The sequence below is a fragment of the Uloborus diversus genome, chromosome 3 (assembly GCF_026930045.1).
Source record: "Uloborus diversus isolate 005 chromosome 3, Udiv.v.3.1, whole genome shotgun sequence".
NCBI lineage: Eukaryota > Metazoa > Arthropoda > Arachnida > Araneae > Uloboridae > Uloborus > Uloborus diversus.
In genome coordinates this window covers 27,434,113-27,454,149 of record NC_072733.1, presented here as the reverse complement: position 1 = coordinate 27,454,149, position 20,037 = coordinate 27,434,113, and the positions used below count along the sequence as shown (strand labels likewise).

Sequence of the window (20,037 nt, the reverse complement as noted above, 5' to 3'; positions counted from 1 at the left end):
GATCTGGAAATGAAATTTGAGATGTTCTGCAATTTTTTTTCCGGAAGGGGGGATTCGGGAGGAAGAGTAATATTTTGAAGACTTTCTTATTTTCAGACAAACTAGAAAAAAGAAAAAAAAGAAGCAAAGAAATAGGCCAGTAGGGGGGAGGACTGGGAGGACAATGAAAATGTTCAATTTAAAGATCTCTTTTAAAAAGAAATTAAGATTTACCCAAACTTTTTTTTTTCCTATTAAAATCTCTTCTGCCCTTTTATGTTTCTCATACGTTTCTGGAAGCTTCAAAGAGGAAAATGATCTTTTGCTAGAAGATGTTGCATTACTAGTAACGTTTTCCTTATTATGTCAGGATAGGGGGAGGTAGGGCACCTTGGTCCGCTTTTTTACTTTTCATTTTTTATCTCATTAAAAATTTAATGAGCAGTTTTATTTTCTACAGTAAGTTTCACTAAACATTTCTCAACACCAGATTTTTTAGAAAATGTTGAATTGATAACCTTTTTTTTTTGTATTAATTTTTAACAGAACCTTGTAAAGTGGACCAACGTGCTCCACGGGTGGGGCATGTTGAACCACATAACACAAACATCTGTTATAATTTTAGTGATAAATACTATCAAACATTATAACTACCTTATTCTCCTTTGTGTGTAGAGTGAAAAACAAAGTTTAAAGATCAATAAAACATATTAAATTGATTTTAATTGATAAATCATATTTAATTAAAAACAGCAATAAGCATTCATTATTAGTACACAATTATTTTTTAAAAATCAAAAGAAAAATCAATTACTGAATATTCATGAGAAAATTAATGCAGATTTAAGTTAACAAAATATGTGTTAAGTGATATCTGCAAATATAAAAGTGCTACTTCCTGAGCTTTGGAAGTAGCACTTTTATTGAATTGGGTTTTGGAAGGATAAGTCTTGTGTTACTTTTATGCACACCTCATAGGAGGGGCCAGAGGGGGCCCGGGCTCCCTTACCTTTTGGGACAATAATGTACGATTTTTTATTTATTTTCTTTCTTTATTATTATTATTATTATTTAGTGTGTGCGTGAGTGAAATAAAAAAATTGATTGTATGTGTGTAGGGGGGGGGGGAGGAGTCAGAAAAATATATTTTTTAATCAACTTTGTAGCATTTCCCTCCTGAAATGTATGTCCTTGTATCCTCAATTTTTTCCTCAAGAAAGCTGGGCGTGAAGCCGGCTGATCACCATCATTGGACATTTGTCCAGGGCGTGTCCGTCTTCCCCCGTTTTTCGAGAGCATATTGTTGCCGCCAGTATAAAGGCGTGTGGGGTGCGATCATGAGCTAACACATTCATTGATATTATTTGAAAAAATGTTTTAAAATGAGGATGGAAAAAGCCTCTACTTTTGAAGACCAAGTTGCCTTTTTTCAAAAGCTGGAATACTTGGCAGATTTTACTCTTCTTACCAAGCTTTTCGAGGTCTTTTTATGCTAGTTGTAAATTGTGTTCATTGAGCAGATTTAGATAAAATGAAAAGCTTTCTGCGAACACAAATCCTAAATAAAAAATTTTCTGCAAATAATTATTTTGCCTAACTCACCCTTGAATAAAGAAATAAATTTATATTCAAATATGAAAGAGAGAAAGAGGCCAAAGAAAAAGTGCTTTAAATCATTTAATTTTTTTTACAATAACATATATTAGTTAGTGCTTATTTTTCATCAACTAAAGAAAAGTGCCAAAATCATTATTTTTTTCACACATGTGCTTTTGGGGAAAGGCTTTAACAGAAATAAGCTGAGATTTAAAAAAAAATACTTAAAAAATTTTTAAAAAAAAATTCTTCTTTTTTTTCTTTTTTTTTAGCGTTAGCAGTTTGAAAAAAAAAAATTCTGCAGAGCCAAAAATTTTCTGCTAACACCATTTGCGCGTTCGTCTATTATTATGCAAGACCATCATTGAGTATTGTTGATGTTGTGATTTGTTTTTCTCTTATGCTATTTTGTTGTGTAAAGGTGTACTCCTTTCTCATAGAATCATTTAGTTATTATTTTTTGAATAAATAATTTGTAAAAAATTTGTTCTTTTCTCTACAGATTTAGCTATGGCTAACCCTAAGAGTCTTGTGGATATAAATGAAGGAACTACTGTAAGTAATTCTTCACCACAGTCTCCTCCTGGCTCTGCCCTGCTTGAAATCCCCATAACATTGGACTTTGATCCCATGAGCTTTCAGTTTAAAGAAGATTCCCCACTAACCTCTCCTGATAGTCCTGATTTTGGTGAAATGCCAAGCCCCACCCAAAATCCAGATGTTGTTGACTTTTTTGATCCCTTTTGTCCAGTCAAAGAAGAAAGCCCTACAGATTATTACCCAAATGTTATGCTAGGACAAGTAGATATAAATGAGCCTGTTTTAGACCCTTTGTCTGAACAGCAGTTCTCAAGTGGTTTTTCAAATTATGAGATTCAGGAAGATATTCTTAGTGAGTCATGTCAGGAAGTTGTATCAGAAGTTACTACTACATCAGTGAGTATTGCTGAAAACGTTGATGAGGACAATGATCTACCTGAGTCTACATTTGATGCGGATGAATCTGATGCAATCAGTAGACCTGAACTGGACTTATTAAGTGAATCGGAAAATATATGTAATCAATCCAAGCCAGTTACTGATTTATCTGATGATGCATTAAGTAGACCAGATGAATTGCTTCTAGATTTTGGTCCTAGTTCAGAATGTTCAGCTGTAACAAGCCCTAAGTCAGAAATATCAGCTGATGTTGAACTATTAACTGAATTGGAGCAAAGTGAAGAAGCTGTCGCCTCCCCTGATTTTGAGCAAGTGTTTGATGATAACCAGCATGATTTAATCTCTCAGCATGAGCAATATCAAATATCTGAGGATGATGTAAGTTTAACAACGCTTAGAATAGTTTTGTTATACATCCATAATGCTTTTAGTTTGATTTTGCATGCTGACTGACAATCATAGTTTCATTAATTAGGGTTAGTTTGTTAAAATGTATATTCCACACATGTTTCACATAGTCGTCTTTGCAAAATATTTATGGTATTAAAATATTTAGTTTTTAACTAAATTATTATTATATTTTTTGCATCATTATACAATTTAAAGTAATTATATTGTTTGCCTATTATGATGTATGATTTAAATTTTCTTTTTAAATGTTAGAGTTGAACTGATTTTATAATTCATGATGCATGATATTAACATTTTGATTCCATGTGGAGTGGTTTCTAACACCAGTATTGCATATGTTATATTAGTAATTACAGTTATTTTGAAAAAATGTTAAATGTAAATGAAAAACTTGAAGTTTCCTTAAAAAATGTTTTATTGCAAAATGTTTGTCTCTCTCTATACGTAAGGTAAGTGCACCTATGATACTACACAAGAGCTGATAAAATCTTCAGAAAATAAAGATAATAAGACTTTTTTCCTGGCTAGGTGGGCCCCTAAAAATAACTCCCTTATTTTATTAAGGGGGCCACATAATTAGGGAAAAATGTCTCATTATCTTTATTTTTGAAGACGTTATACGCTTCTGGTGTATATCCACTATAGGTGCACTTACCTTGGTTAAACTAATATATTCTTCAATGATTGGTTTGTAGTGATCAATATCTGATTGCAAGGGAAAAAAAAAAGCTGGATAGAATATGTTAAATTTAACACTTTTTATGTATAAGGGCCTTTATAAAATGAGTTACACATTTTTACAACATTTTTGATCCCCCCCCCCGCCTTTTCCCTTTTGTCACAAAGTGTCACACTTCACTTTACCCCCTCCTCTTTCCTTTATCACTTGTCACATATTTTATAAATGTATTGTTACAAAAAATGTATGTTATTCTTGTTACCCTTGTTGCAAACTGCCACCAGTAGTTATTGAAATGCCAACAAACATGGGAAAAAGTATTTAAACTAAACCCTTAGGCAGGCCATTGAAATCTACACAGTTGACCTCAAGTCGCCCACAGGCCACGGGTTGAAGACTACTGCTCTAAAATTAGAAGCTCGGCCCCAAGCCTGGTCCCCTTGCCATAGAAAAAGGAATTTAATTAAAACAATAGGAAAATCATGCTCCCCATCAACAAAAAACATGATTAAAATAAGCATAGTACAATTTAAAAAAAAAGCTTCAATGTGCCAACCCATGGAATCAGAACTAATTTTCTACTAAATTCCACAGCTGTAGGTGAGGGGGGGAGGGGGCGGGGCATAGCAAACTGCTTGTATGTAGTGTTTGAAAAGTTGCTTTCGAATTCATTGCCTCCTGCAACATTTTATTCTTCAGCTCTATGCTTAGTTTCTGTTTAAACGAGGATTTTCATCAAATTAGAAACCCTTATGGGTCCTATTCTAAGTAATTGAGGAAATAGGAACAAACTGCATCTTGTGCAGAAATAAAAAAAGGAAATCTCTCTCCAATGACGCAGAATGTTAAGGGGTATGGGAATTCTTTCATCCCTTTATTAGGTAAGTTGTGTGAAATAATAAATACATAAATAATTTGAAATTAAAAAAAAAAAAGCTTCAAGGTGCAAACCCACAAAGTATGAAGTAATTGTATATGATTTTAATGCTGTAGGTGGGGTTTCGTGTACTTTGGCATATAGACAGACACAATTTCTTTGGCCAAATTTTTTTTTTAATGCATAGATACTTAGAGGGAAGCAATTAATTCATATTGTATTTTGTCCTCATTTAAGCTGTTGTGCAATCCATTAGCTTAAAAAATGTTAAAAAGTTATGTTAAGGGCTTTAAATCTAATATCATCCTTGAGATTATCAAAACCTTAATGCCATTAGATTGATACATGCAGGGCTTCTGAAAGAAATTTTCTGAGGGAAGGCAGAATGTCCTCCCCCTCCCCTAATGCTAGAGCTTGTTATCATATCTGTTATGCTCTAAAATTGCTTTATAATCAGAGGCTGAAGTGCAGATTAAAAATACACTCAACACCCCCCCCTCCCCCAAAAAATAGATATATACTCGGAAGGAAATGGGCTATCTTCACGAAACTCAACATGTATGTGGTTTTTCAGGAGATAACAAAATGATTAATAATTCAGAACAAAATATTGCTTTATTAAGAAGTTATGACATCATAAAGGTTACATAAGTAGTACAGCCTCCTCTAACAGCTATGCTAGCCCAAACACAGCATGCCATGGAACCAAGTAGGTAACCTATCTCCTTTGCAGAGGAGCAGGCCATAATCTTTGCAGTTTGGTCACCAAGTAACCAGCATTCTGGGATGGCTGCAGTTGCCTTCTTAGCATGACCCAAACAAGCTCTACTGCAAGAGATTTGGTGATCTTTATTTCCTTTAAGACATTATTAGGAAAATTGTACAATATATGGATGAGCATTGTCTTGTTATAAATGGCACTCGAGCAACTTGACAGCATAGGCTGTACTACCAATGTTAAAAATGTCTTTTACATAACTATGAGCTGTTCTGAGCTGCCTAGAATGACAACTAGAGGTCTTTGTGTGATCTAATAAATTGTTCCCCACACTGTCGTTTCTTGTATGATCCCCATATGCTGCCCAATGACAAATGTTGGATCGAACCACTGACCTGACCGCTTTTAAACGTGTGTGGTAGGTCATTGGTACCAAGACTGAATCAGGATTCATCCTTGAAGACCACAAGTCTCCTGTCAGCCACGATCCAGCTTGCCAAGTGAAACAAAAATAAAATCTGTGCTACCTATGATGTAGGGTCAACGGTAAGCATCAAGCTGGATGCCGGCTCGTGATACCAGCGTCTTCCAGTCTTTGAATGGTTTTTCTTAATATCACCAAATACCTAGAGAGTGTTCAATAGTGTCAACCAATATTAGCAATGTTGTTGGTAAGAAAGTGGCCGCTCTTATGATTGAGCGATCCTCGCCCTCTTTTGTGTTCCTAGGACGCCCTAACCCTACGCAATGGTGGACTACCCTTTATTTGATCCTGTCACCAACACCAAGCTACTACCATATCAACTGAAGTGGCTACTGATGCCCCTGTACAACCAACCTGAGACCTGCTGTGCTCCCCTCTTCAAAGTTCAACAACTAATCATATTGTTACTGATTATCTCTCAAAAGTCATCCTAGTCACTATAACATCCATACAATTCGACAATTTCATTTAAATAACCCTACAGCTCAAGTAATAACACTTTCAATCATCTTAAAACTCATTTGCTCCTCTCTTACCAGACTACATTTCTGCTAGTTTTCTTGGTAGTAACTCAATTTCTTCTGGGTTCTTGTATTTTTTGTGAGAGAATGTAAATGAATGAGATATTTCATAACGTTAAGGAGAAGGGACTTGAAACCAATATTTCTAGCTTTTTCTTTATCTTTTCAACTACCATGGTTTTCTGCCATCGTATTTTGTTATGAATCATTACTACTGTGATTAAATTTGTTCTTTTTAAGAAATCAGGCAGCTTCTGAAGGAATCAAATTACACTTGAGACTTGAAAAAAAATTGAATTCTTCTTCAGATGCTGCAATGTGGACCAATGTAAATGGTTTTCTTTTCGAACTGATTTTCAGGCAACTTTACATTTTGTAATATTATTTGTTATGTTTTTGAGAAATCTTTTTCAGCATCTAATTTTAAAGTTAGTTCCCCTAATCCAAAAAAATATAAAAAAACCTAAATTTAAAATATTTTTTTTAAATTTTCACTATCAAATAGATTTAGTTCGATCATAGTTTCTGTTGACACAGCTTCCGTTTTTTATGGTTAGCATCACATACAGGAGAAAATAATTTTTCTATATCCATATTTTGTGCTATAGTTCAGCTTCAAACCAGACAGAATTTCATTTTCTAATGTTTTTAAATCCGAGAGAAAATTTTGAAATTTCTAGTTTCTTTTTATACTTCTAAAAATTTTTGATAGGTTGGGGGAAGTGGGTCACCCCCTAAAACTGAAGTATGGATCAAGTTTTCAAACCCTTTTGCACTGATCATGTTAAATTTCATCACACTGATTGGTTTTGCATCCATTTGGATTTCATGGAATTTATTTCTCGGTCATTGCACTTAGTCAAAAAAAAATTCTGATTTTTTTTTTTTTTTGCGAGTTCAAACAACATTTTTGAAACACATGTTTCCAGGTTAATTTTTATTATTATTTTATGATCATTAATTTTTCATGTATAGTTTAACTTAAAGTTCATACTGCAACAAGAATTTTAGTGTAAAATATTATTAATAAGAGTTTAAGAGGAGCCCCCCCCCCACACATAAACCCGTAAATTTTCCGTATAAGGGATAAGTGAGTCCTATAATAGTGAGGATTTTAAAATCGAAAGCAACTCTGATTTGTATTACTGAAATACAAGACAACTATGATGACTTAGTAGGAATTGATAGTTTAGATAAAAACTGCTAAAGCTATTGATTATGTATTTGTGAAATTTAGTTCAAAGTAAACCATAAAGTGTTATGTTGGTTTATTGTTGGAAGTTGATGATACAAATTTAAAAAAAAAATACTGCTGAATTTGCAAGAACGAATAGAAATGGTGACTTTTTATTATCCTGGTACAGAGGATGTTGGATTTATTGAGGATGAAGTTCAGTATGATGATAGTTCTTCCTTAGTACACTTTAAACAGACACAGTCATTTAGTGTTTCCAATTTCTTTTTCAGCCTATAGTTTTGGCTGATTTACCGAAATTTACCTTAATCAACTGTATTATGTTTATTCAACACACCTTTATATGTTAAAAGTAAAATGTGTGCCTATAGGCTTTCAATAAATTTCACAGATGTAATTGTTTTTTATTTATTTATTTATTTATTTTATGTTTAAAAATGTTCTGTCATAGAGATTTAAAAGACAGTAAATGTCTAGTAAATATATGTGTTTACAAAAAAAAAAAAAAAAAAAAAATCATACTAAAGATTTACATACTTTATCAAGTAAATCCTCCTTACCCCTTTTTTAGATATACTTGATTTAAATTTAAAGAAAAGGGGGTTGAACCACTTACCCCTTATTATCGGGTAAGAGGACACCCATCTGATTTTTAAAAAATATATAATTGTTAAGTGTATTTAAATCATTATTTTAGAAAATTATGATAAACTTTTGTTCATTAATAATGTCCAAGGTAAAATAAGACAGTAAGTTAATTTTTTTTTTGTTTCAAAGCTTTTGTATAAGGTTCAAAAAAAAAAAAAGTTCTCAAAAGGGTCCCACTTACCCCAACCAACCTTATATAATTGAAATATTTTACTCTCATTTAAAACAAATAAAAAATATTTTTGATGGATTTTTTTTTTTTTTTTTTAATGACTTCAAAGATTTTGTTTCTGGGTACAAGAAAATGCTGAATATTTTTATGCATCATCTTATCCATTCATGTGTGTTGCTTGCCTTCAAGATCACATTTCTTTTGACATTAATTTGTGTTATTGAAATGCTTGCATTTTGTTTTGTATTTGTGCATCTATTTTCAGTTTTACATCAATTTCTTCAAATCACATTGTTTTTTAGGTTTCTCGAAAAAGTCGCACAAGTTCATCATCATCGTCACATACCTCAAGGAGTGAACGGACTGAAAGGAGAACATACAAGTCTTCGGAATCTTCAAATATTATTGAAGATAAAAAATTATCTAACTCAGTTTCTATCAAGAAAGAAAATGAAATTCAAAAGAAAGAAATAATTAGTAAGAAATCTCCTGTAAAAACAGAAACAAATGGATTCTCATCTCATAATGGTATTGAAAATTCTGTTAGTTTGAAGGTAAATACGATTTTTCTGAAGCACATATTTTCTTCTGCATATCATAAATTGTTTTATGAACAAAGACAATTTACGATTCATTAGTCATCTGTAAATAGTAGAATTACTCCTGATATTTCAATTATTACTATTGGCTTATGAAATACAAATTTCTTTAATTTATTTCATGATCTAAAGCAAATCACAAATTTGGATTAAAATGAGTTTCTTTAATGTTGGAGATTTAGAAAAAAAAATCTTACTTGGTATGGAAAAAGGCATTTTTTATGGAGTACTTCAACTTAATTTTTTCTTTGTAAAAGATAAGATGTTTTCGTGCATACAAGGGACCCATATCTCTTTATTTATTTAATTTATGATTTAAGTAATGCATGACTGATGTAAATATTTATTTTTTATGAGCTGAGGAATTCATCAAATTTGTATATTACTTTTTAATTTTTTATTGTGTTAAAAAATGGCTAACTTAAACCAGGGGGTTGATCATGGAGCAGCCGTTGAAATTTTTAGGGATATTTTGCTCATTTTTTGGTGGCTTTTGACTTTTTGGGGGGTCTCCATGATATTTAGGGGGGTGCGCCCTTGCCCTTAGGAGGGCACACCTGCTTAAACAAGTTGATCATTGTATTCCTTTGCTTTGATTAGTTTATGTAATATTCATTGAACATTCTCAGTGTTCATTTTTTAACAAATAAGTTTCCATTTTAATTTGAATGAAAAACTTCGAATGGCAATGATAGTTGATTACTGAAGGAGGTCATAGTGACTGTTGTTAACAGTGAGGGGGGGAAGCAATATTTTAGCATTCAAAAAATGTTTATGGGAGTTTTTTTTACAAGTTATGTTGTTGTTTACAATTTAACTTGTTAACTGAAAAAAAGAATAAGTATTACTTTGGAACAGTACAAGAATCTCGTTACCTTTTTATCCCCAGTGACAAAAACATTTAAACTATCACACCTCCATGTGATAGTTTAAATATTTGCTCCCATACACATTCTTACTTCTGCTGCATTCTATTTAAAACGTAAGTCTATTTTAAGCACTTTTCGTGTAAAAAAATTCCTTGATTATGAGGCATTTATATAGTCAGTGTCATGGAAAAAGAATTTTTGAAGATTTATGAAGAAAAAAGCATTATTCAGTTAAACATAAAAATTGCTGACTGTGTAAGCTTTTAATTTTTAATAGTGATGATAGAGAAAAACAGAATGTTGTGTAGTTTAAAGTTAAATACTGCTGATAGATAGTGCTGTAAGCTTTAGGTCTCGTTTTCAAAAAATTTTGCATTCATCACTATTTTATTAATTTATTTTTTTTTTTTTTTTGTTATCTTCTTATTTTAGAACAGCATCAACTCTGAACATGGAAAAATAAGTTATGAAGATAAATCTGATGGTTTAGCATCTGTAACAGATCTGGTAAAATTATTTCTAAGCTTTTTTGTTAATTTTTGTTTAAACCAGAATTGCTGTTAGAAAAGCACCTGAACGCATTTACTAATACTATTTTGAATATATATATTTTTTAAAGTATAACCTTTATTTGTATGCAATATGCTGTTTAAAACATTTCAGTTATATTGAAACATTTACATTCTCCTTTTTACTATATCCCCCACCCTATAATACATTGATGTGATCATTCATTAAATATTATTGAAGACCAAGAGTAACTTTAATATATGTTACTGAATCAGTGCTTCATATTTTGAAAGATCTACTAATGCTTCATTTAAAAATCTGTGACATTTAGAAAATTCACTACTTAGAAATTTTTGCTTTTCTTCATAAATATGTTCCTCATCATTTGTTTTTGATAATTGGGGGGGGGGGGATTTCTTAGCATTTTTTAAACCCAAGTTATATAAATTTGAATGAGCAAGAGGTAACTGTGAATCAGGTAATTCTTAAATCTTTATCAAAAGAGAATTAGATTTATTGACTAACAACACACATTAACTAAATAGTAAACACAGGAGTTTTTTTTTTTCTCCCCCCAGATAGTGTTATTTTCTTTGAATATCATACTGATAAACATCATTTCTCTATGTACACTAAAATACTAAATAACTATTTAAATCATTGTATCTCTGTTAATTAACTGGAACTTTTATCTTCTGGCAATCTTTTTCAAATGTTAAATTTTAATGTTCCAGCATCTCTTTTAGTTTTGGAGTTGGAAATTCAAAATTAGTTGAAAATTGCAGGAGTTAATGTGAAGGTACTAAAAAGAGTAATTGGTGATTTTAGCTGAAGCGTCAGAGAAATAGTGATTATTTGAAGAATAGTATTTTTTGAATTAAAGCTTTTTCTAAACTGAAATTTGTATGAAATTAAAATGTTCTGTATTTACTTTGTATTATTGTGTATTTAAAATCAATAGCTTAACTTATTTGCTTTCAATAATGACTTTAAAACCATCTGATTTATTGCTGCACCTTGTATAGTGAGATTTTTTCCTTTAGAAACATTTGTTTTCTCTAATATTACTATTACAAATCATGTTTGGCTGTAAATATGTAGTAACATATATTCATATGTAGAATGCGCACACACAATTTATAATGCAATAGATTAATTCATGGTTGAGCTCTACTTTCTCTAATATAGTTTATAATCATCAGAACTCTTAAAAATAATACAAATTTTATAATTGTAGCAATTTTACGATTGCAAACAAATTTGGTGCATCCAATTTAAAATCAGAAAGCTAATGTATTTAAAAGATAAAATGTTAAAACTAATTTTTTTTTTAATTTCAATAATTTGCTTTGTATATAATATGGTAAAGAATTTCCACTCATTAGTCATTCATAAATCAGTTGTTTGGGATGATTATTTTATGAATTACTAACTACATTTTGCATGATAAGCATGAAATTTGTGATTGTGATTTGCATGTAGATGTCCACGTATGTCTCTTTAACTGCCCAAGAAAGTCATCCTTTAACAGCCAAAGAAATAATCTCTACAGGAATTGATATAAAATCTTTGGTGAGTCATATTTTCTTCTTACTTGTGCATTCTCTCACTCTCTTGTTTTTTTTTATTTTTTTTAAGCTTTGTCAAATTAATATTAATATTAGCACATGTTATTTCTCTTAAATATATTACATTCTAAGTTTGCTTGAATGCAGTAAAATGTATGCACTCCATAACACAGCTCTTGTCTGAATAATCTGAATAATTTTCGGATATGTTTTCCAGCAATTTGTACTTTAAGAAAGCATGTTTTAAAGTTACATTACTGAACTATTTTCATTTTTGCCCATGAAGAGCATATGTTCTCAACATCAAAAGCTTTTCACTTCTGGATTTTTTTATTTTTTCCAAAATGTTTATGCAGTAATTCAGGTGTTAAAAAATAAAATAAAGTAAACATGTAATGAAGCTTTCTTTCAAGTGCATATGAATGTTTTTAGGTTTCTCTGTATACTCTCTAACTAACATTTCTGTAACATTTATTTTGCATGATCTTTTTCACGAATGCTAGAAAATGAATTATGCTCAGCATGGCGAAGAATTTAGAGGCACATCACCTGAAAGAGAAATTATAAGTACTGGGATAGATGTCAGAGCCCTTGTAAGTGCAGTGATAGAAAAGCTAATATTTCACGCTTGCTTTTTGTTGGCCTTTTTCAAATAAACTATAATAGAAAATGTATTTGCTTCAGAAATAATATCAAGATTAATTGCTGATGATTGAGAACTTTTTCTGCATCTCTTTTAATGTACAACAACGATTAAATCATTTCATGTGTCATCATATCAGCATTTGTTTATATATTTCTGCTTTGAAAAATTTCAGCAATCAGCATAGTGTCAAATTATAGCAAATAATTTCTATTATATTTTATAATTCCATTATAATTCTTTTTCTATCAGTTTTGAGCATTTTGATGCTATTCAAGTTTTTTTTTAAGATTATGAGCTAACAATATTTTTTTGCCAAATTTAGATTCTTAAATGATGTGTCATTTTATGCAGCCTTAATTTTTGCATTTCTAGGCTTGATATTAAGTTATTAGTTTATATTTCGAAACTTGTTTCCTTTTTTGAAAGATGAAAAACTTATGAATTTTTTTTTTTTTATATATATATTTTTTTTTTTTTTGACGAGAAGCCAACCTTTTAGCCTTCAATAATAAGTAATATTGTGCATGGTATCATGGAAATATGTGATCACATAAATAGCACATATTTTTGCTACTAATATTTGTTGGGGCAGTCTCCAAGCTATTGTTCTGCTACTGCACATTAAAAAAAAAAAAAAAGAAAAAAAAAGCAGCTGATTATTTCACTCAGAGAATTTTGAGATTGCTTTAAAAAAAAATCCAAGTTGCAAACACAAAAATTGAGGATTTTTATATCTTTAAGTTTTCTCAAGTGTAAATCACTTTTTCCAGTTTTCTACAATTTCATTGCCATTATACGAGGTCTGATCAAAAAGTTGCAGGACTTTTGAAATTGCGCGGGAACAGAGAGTGCTAGAGACTTCCGGTTGGCAGCAGCGTTTAGAGTAAGTCTTCCCGAGCACAGCTGTTGTTTCATAATATTGATAACCTTCTCCAAACGGAAGTTACAGCTGTTTTACTGAAGCCACTTCTTTGTTTCTAGCTTTTTCGTAATGGACAGGAAAGTAGAGCAGCACGTTTGCGTCAAATTTTGCGTGAAATTGGGCAAATCATTCGTGGAAACTTTCCAAATGCTTCAGGACGCTTTCGGTGATGAAGTGATGAGTCGTTCACGGTGTCATGAGTGGTTCAAACGGTTCAAGGAAGGCAGAACTTCAACGACAGATGACCCTCGTTTAGGAAGGCCTTCAACTTCAACTGACGATGCTCAAGTGGTCCTACTGCGTTCCAATCGACGTTTAACGATTCGAGAGATGGCAGAGGAGTGCCACATCTCATTTGGGTCATGTCAGGAGATCCTGACCGAAAAATTGGAAATGAGAAGGGTTGCAGCCAAATTCGTTCCACGTCTGATGACAGAGGATCAAAAAGCGCACCGCCTGGAGGTTTGTCAGGAGCTCTTGCAAATGGCCAGTTCCGACGAAAACTTCTTAAAAACCATCATCACAGGTGACGAGAGTTGGGGTTTATGGCTACGACGTGGAAACGAAGGTGCAGTCGTCCCAGTGGAAGTCAAAAGGCTCACCAAGACCCAAAAAAGCTCGTCAGGTGAGATCGAACGTCAAAGTGATGATCACTGTTTTCTTTGATTCGAAAGGTGTGATCCATCATGAATTCCTCGCACAAGGTGAAACAGTCAACAGATTTCGCTATCTTGACACCCTGAGAACTTTGCGTCAAAAATTAGGCAGAAGAGGCCTGAATTGTAGGCGACAGGCAAATGATTTCGCCACCATGACAACGCGCCCTGTCACACCGCCCTCCTCATCCGCGATTTTTTGGCCAAAAACAACATGACAACCCTTCCCAAGCCCCCTATTCACCTGATCTGGCCCCCTGCAACTTCTGGCTGTTCCCCAAGCTGAAATACCCGATGAAAGAACAGCGATTTCAGACCATAGAAGAGAATAAAGAAAAAACGCGGGAGCAGCTCAACAGCATGCCGGAAGAAGAGTTTTCCAGGTGCATGGGACAGTGGAAACACCGGTGGGAGAAGTGTATTTCCTCCAGAGGGGAGTACTTTGAAGGTGATTAGTTAGAATAATTGTTAAAAAATTTTAATAAAGAATTATTGAGAAAGTCCTGGAACTTTTTGATCAGACCTCGTATTACAAATACAAAAGTGACGACCAGCAACAGGCTCTGGGCCCAGCTAGACTGGTCCTAGTCAATTTACAATCCCCAGTGAAGATCAATGGCCCTCTTAAAACTATCTACTCCCTTGCTCATTACCCCCCTCTTCCGGTAAACTGTTCCAAGGTTCCACTACCCTGCTATAATAATAATTTTTCCTAATATCCATGTTAGCCTGAGATTTAAATAGTTTAAAACAATGACCCCTTGTCCTGTTTTCAGTGCTTAACTTCAGCCCCATAACATCTTTCATTTTAATAAATTCAAACAACTGAATCATGTCCCCTCAGTCTCTTCTTTGCTTAAGACTGTACATTTTTAACCTTCTAAGCCTGGAATCATAATCTAAGTGGGAAAGTCCACTTATTAGCCTTGTAGCCCGCCTTTGAACCCTTTCCAATACATTAATGTCTTTCTTAAGATAAGGAGACCAAAACTGAACAGCATACTCCAATTGGGGTCTTACCAAACTTCTATATAAGGGCAGAAGAACTTCTTTAGATTTATTTGAAATAGATCTATTGATAAACCCAAGCATCTTATTGGCTTTGTTGCTAGCAATGCTGCACTGTTGGCTAAACTTTAAATCCTGACTTATTAAGACCCCCAGATCAGTAACTTTGCCTGACTAATGACTGAACCTTGCAAATAATAACTTGTACACTTATTTCCATGCCCTAAATGTAGCACTTGACATTTCCCAACATTAACAGCTAACGTTCTTCTTGAAGGCTAGATAGGTGAAAAGTTCAAAAGCATGCGTATTTGAAGCAAGTTGAGTTACTCATTGGGTTATTCTCTCCTCCCCCCACCCCCAATAATTGAAAATTATATCTAAACTATTTTTTTCTGTTCAGTAAATTACCTCCCATTAGCCAGGAAATGACTGAGCTGGCGGTGTATTTCATGTATTTTTTTCTGGTTTATTTAATTTTTTAGCCATTGTGAAATAATTTAATTTTTGTTGCCAGCAACACTCTTATGTTACATTTACTTTCTCTATGTTTTTTTCAATTTTTATTTGCAATTTTATGTTTTTGATGGTCAAAGTTCTTTGACCTGTTATAAGTTTTCTATTCTTCCTGCCACGAATGCCCAACCCCCCCGTAAGAGCAAGGGCACCCCACTCAAAAAAGATAAAAATACCTTCTCAAAACACCTCCCCCCCCCTAAAAGTTTCAATGGCGCAGTCTGGGCCATGATCTTCCATAGGTGGGTACCCCTGTTTCCTGCTATACAGAAGGCAGAAGCTATTTTTGTTTTTTAAATATTTCATTATTTATTAGTCACTGCAGCAATATGAGCCTGATTTTAGTTTTCAATCACTAACCTTTTAGTTTCTTTAGCTTTCATTACCCATATGAAGCAGAAAGTAGAAAAACATTTTTAAAATTGTAATTGAAGTCATACAAGAGCTAACCAGTTGGATGCTAAAGATGCTTAATAAGTCATACAAACCTCTTTGAAATACTTCTGTATTTATTAAGCATGAGCAATTTCCCTTAACTATTTTTCCTGATGTAAAATCTATACACACATGTTTAACTCATGATATTAATATCAATGTAAGTTAGAAATAGTTGCTTTTAATAAAATTTTATCATTTAAATAGTAGATGTATATATTAACATACATGGAAGTTTTTGTTATTTTTTCTAAATAATTACCTCAAAGTGCTATTGAACTTTGAAATAAACTTGTGCAGCCTTTTACACATAATTATTGATTCTTTGATGCACATTAATTTTGTTTAGTAAAATTCAGGGCTGATACAAGGGGGGTCATGATCCCCCCCAAACTGCAACAGTACTATACATCCACTTTGTGTTCGAACAATTTATGAATAAAATGTAAACCATTGCAGTAATTTTTAATGCATTAAAATTTTTACAAGTAAACATATGAAATATTACTTATTTTCATTGTTTATGAAATTAATTAGTTGCATTTTGTCCTATCAGGTGCTTTATTCCTGGCCAATTTGGTGCTTTTTATTCACATCCATGCAGTTTCAGAAATGTTTCGCACCTAAAACTAAGTTTGTTCGTAGTGGAGAAAGATGGGAGGGAGGAGATACACACATTCATTAGCATAGTCCCTAAAATTTTAGTTTGTATCCACCCCTGATAACATTGCAGCTGTAAAATGTGTGTTCTTATTTTTATGATCCTTATGTTTGGTTATAAGGTTTGACTTTTCATTTGATGGAGAGGTTATTCAAATTATTTTGTGACCTTATGTTCCTTCTTGTACTAAGCATAACTTCTTGGCCACTAATGTTTCCAACTTTCAAATCTTCATTTCATATGAATCATTCAATTGTGTTGAAATTATATACATAATCTGCCTTATTTCTTGTAACAAATTTCTGAAATTATCGTTTTCAATTCTTAATTATTTCATAAAACTTTTATATGTTATTTTTGTTTATACTTTGAATTCAATGGTATGCTTGTCTTTTTTTTGCTAAATAGTTTTTCTTCTACATTATTTTTCAAAGAATAATTTTTTGATTGCTATATGAAAATATTATTTAAATATTGTATTTTCAGGGAGATAAGCCACAGCTTATGCTTGTTAAAAAGTTAAATTTTAATGACTGCTGCTTATATGCTGATGCAGCCTACAGGATTGAAAAGTTGTGTTGCCAACATTTTAGTTTCTAATTTATTTTGATTATTTTAGAATCAGACGGACAAACATCCCTTTATTACATTATTAATTCTTTTTTGCCAGTGTGCACTGAGTAGCAATAGCATCAAAAACAGAATATGTTACTGGCATGTGTAGTCTTTTACATGCTGAAAATTTTTACTAATCTGTCTTTTTCTTTTTGAAATGCATTTTGTTTCTCTGATAGTTTCAACATTTTAAATTCTTTACTGAAAAAAAATGTAAATAAAAATGTAATAGAACTGTGACGTGAGAATTTGATATAGCAAGTGATGCATCAAACAATAGTTTCTTTCCAGTTTTGACTGGTTAAGTGTATACGCTGATGCAGCTTTTCTCCCAGAAAATATAATAATAATGTGCAGCTACAATTTACATTCTATAAGGTGTACTAGCTTTAGATAGTTATTTATTGCATGCAGAAATCAAGCTTCATTCTACCGAAAGGAGAGTTCAAGTATAAGGACTATGAAATTATACAGACTGGCATTTCGGTCAAAATATTGGTAAGAGAAATGCTATTAGTAATTGATGGTGGTGGTGGTGGTAGAAACCTATATTTTACTCTGGAGCATTATGGTATCAAATTTACTAAGGGTATTATAATATATATATATATATATATGTTTTGTTTTTCTGAGTAAAAAATATTACCCAAAAAATCTTTATTTTATACTTATTCTTTGGGACACTTAATTTAATTACAATAGTGTTTCTTAGAATGTTACAGCTCTTTTGTTTGCGTGTGTCACAAACACTCTTCCAGGAAAAAAAATGTTAAAAATACCCCCACTCCTCTCTTTTCTAAAATTTGCTTAATATATTGTTATAACTTTTACGAAATATATAAAAAAAAAATGTATTCTTCGTGCATGGGTCATATAATATTTTGCTTCATCTTAGTTTAAAAGTAATTTCAAAGCATTATTATATTTTCTTTTTTTACATCCCTTTGTATAAGTCTTTTCTTACATACCTTTTGCCTTGATCTACCTTTGATTTGACATTCGTCTTGTTTCTGCGGAAAATCAAAATATTGTTAGCTCATCATATTTATCTCTCCAAAAAGTTCTTTTAAACCATTTTTTTTCTTCTTTTCTCTAAGACTATTTTTTATTGATGTATTTTTCATTTATATTACAGAAATCGAGCTTTACCAAGAGTAGTGAAGATTCTCTACAGAATTCCTTTCAAGAAGAAGTCAAACCATCAGTTGATAGAGTAAAAGTTCAACGCACATTTAGTCAGGTAAGTTTTGTAGCTTCATAACTTATTTAAATTTTATATTTAATTTTGACTAATGAAGCTAGTGTGGCTGCAATATTTATAATGCATGCAAATCAGGGTGTAATGAAGAAATGTCTTCTAACCTAAATTTTTTTTTAGTATATCTGTGCTGTGTAATGCATGAACTTTAATGATCAAATAGATTACAGTTATAGTAAATGCATGTGATGGTGTGATCTTTTATTATAAGTACAGAAAACAAGTTTTCAATGAATTATATTTTTTGTGCTTCATGATTTTTTAACCAGTTAAGAACTCGTTAATGTTCTTAACAATGAATGAAAGATGTGAAGAGAATATCAATTTGCATTGTTCTGTTGTTTTTATGATAGAATATAACATAAAATGACTCTTTTAACATTATTTTTTTCCATTGCAGAGTGCCCAAGATGATCTTTGTTTATGCAAGATTTGTGAAAAGCATGTTTATCAAATGGAGAAATTAAAAGCAGAGAAGAGTGTTTTTCATAAGAACTGCTTTCGTTGTAAAGAATGCAATAAACTTCTGACGTAAGTTGTTCCATTATTTATAAAACCTGTCCCCCTTATTTGTTGTCATAATTTTCTACCTTTTTGTTTTCCATCTGGTATTTGTATATATCATAGTCCCAATATACTAACAGTAATGGGAACTCATTTTTCTCTTGTTACATAATCATTTTCTGGTTCAGTTTTTCAGAAAAAAATTCAAAATCCAAGTGTTCTAATACGTTATTTTTACTTGTTTACTCTACTTGTAATCCATATTTTTAAGCATGGCCGGCTCTAGTAGTTCTGTGCCGTAGGTGATATTGACCGCCCCCCCCCCCAATAAATAATAATAATAAAAGAATAAAATGATATTTTAATAAAACAAGAATAATAGTAAAGTGTTTACAATTAAAGGGAGTTTCTAGTTAAATTCTAAACTGGGTTTTGCATATTCAAGCACTGGTACACACTTTAAATTATATTTTTATTAACATTAAAGTAGCGCATCTTATGGCGCTGAAACAGATATTAATATTTTCAAATGATTTTTAAATCGCACAATTTGCCGCCTCTAAAAGTAAATTGAATTTCTAGTTCAATTCTGAACTATGTTTTGCATATCCAAGCACTGGTACACACTCTAAATTTTTTTTTTTTTTTTTTCAGCATTGAAGCAGTGAATCTTATGGTGCTGAAACAGATATTCATACTTAAAAAAAAAATTTAATTTTGAAATTTGCTGCCCCAAAAATCTGCCGCCCTAGGTGGCCACCTAGGTCTAAGATACAGTAATTTCAGGAAGAAACACTGCTGCAATTACGTGTCTAAAAGTTAGTTTTGAAATCTAACTCTCTCATTCTCCTTGTCCACTAGATGGGTGTGGGAAGATTATACTACATAACTTTTTTTTAAACTAAAAATTTCTTTTAAGAACATGCCTTTTTAAATAAAGGAGTGCCTTTCTATCTGGAAATGTCCTGCTCCACTTTAGATTAAGGGGAAACGCTAGCATTGTGATACCTGGATATGCATCAGGAGAGGTTTATTTCAGTTTCATCTCTTT

The 20,037-nt window shown here is 32.0% G+C and overlaps 1 protein-coding gene across 5 annotated transcripts in view; it reads left to right on the top strand.

Moving 5' to 3' along the window:
- The window catches only part of LOC129219338 (F-actin-monooxygenase MICAL3-like), a 178,598-nt gene that overhangs the window by 89,262 nt on the left and 69,299 nt on the right, over positions 1–20,037 (top strand). For 2 of the 5 annotated variants that reach the window (XM_054853702.1, XM_054853701.1), the window contains exons 3-7: positions 2,078–2,892; positions 8,522–8,773; positions 10,120–10,194; positions 18,360–18,464; positions 18,883–19,013. In XM_054853702.1, coding sequence (XP_054709677.1) covers positions 2,086–2,892; positions 8,522–8,773; positions 10,120–10,194; positions 18,360–18,464; positions 18,883–19,013 — 1,370 coding nt within the window. In that variant the 5' untranslated portion in view covers positions 2,078–2,085. Of the gene's footprint in view, positions 1–2,077; positions 2,893–8,521; positions 8,774–10,119; positions 10,195–11,679; positions 11,770–12,268; positions 12,359–17,638; positions 17,723–18,359; positions 18,465–18,882; positions 19,014–20,037 lie in introns of all 5 variants that reach the window. The other 3 variants (XM_054853698.1, XM_054853699.1, XM_054853700.1) reach the window with 3 other exon arrangements.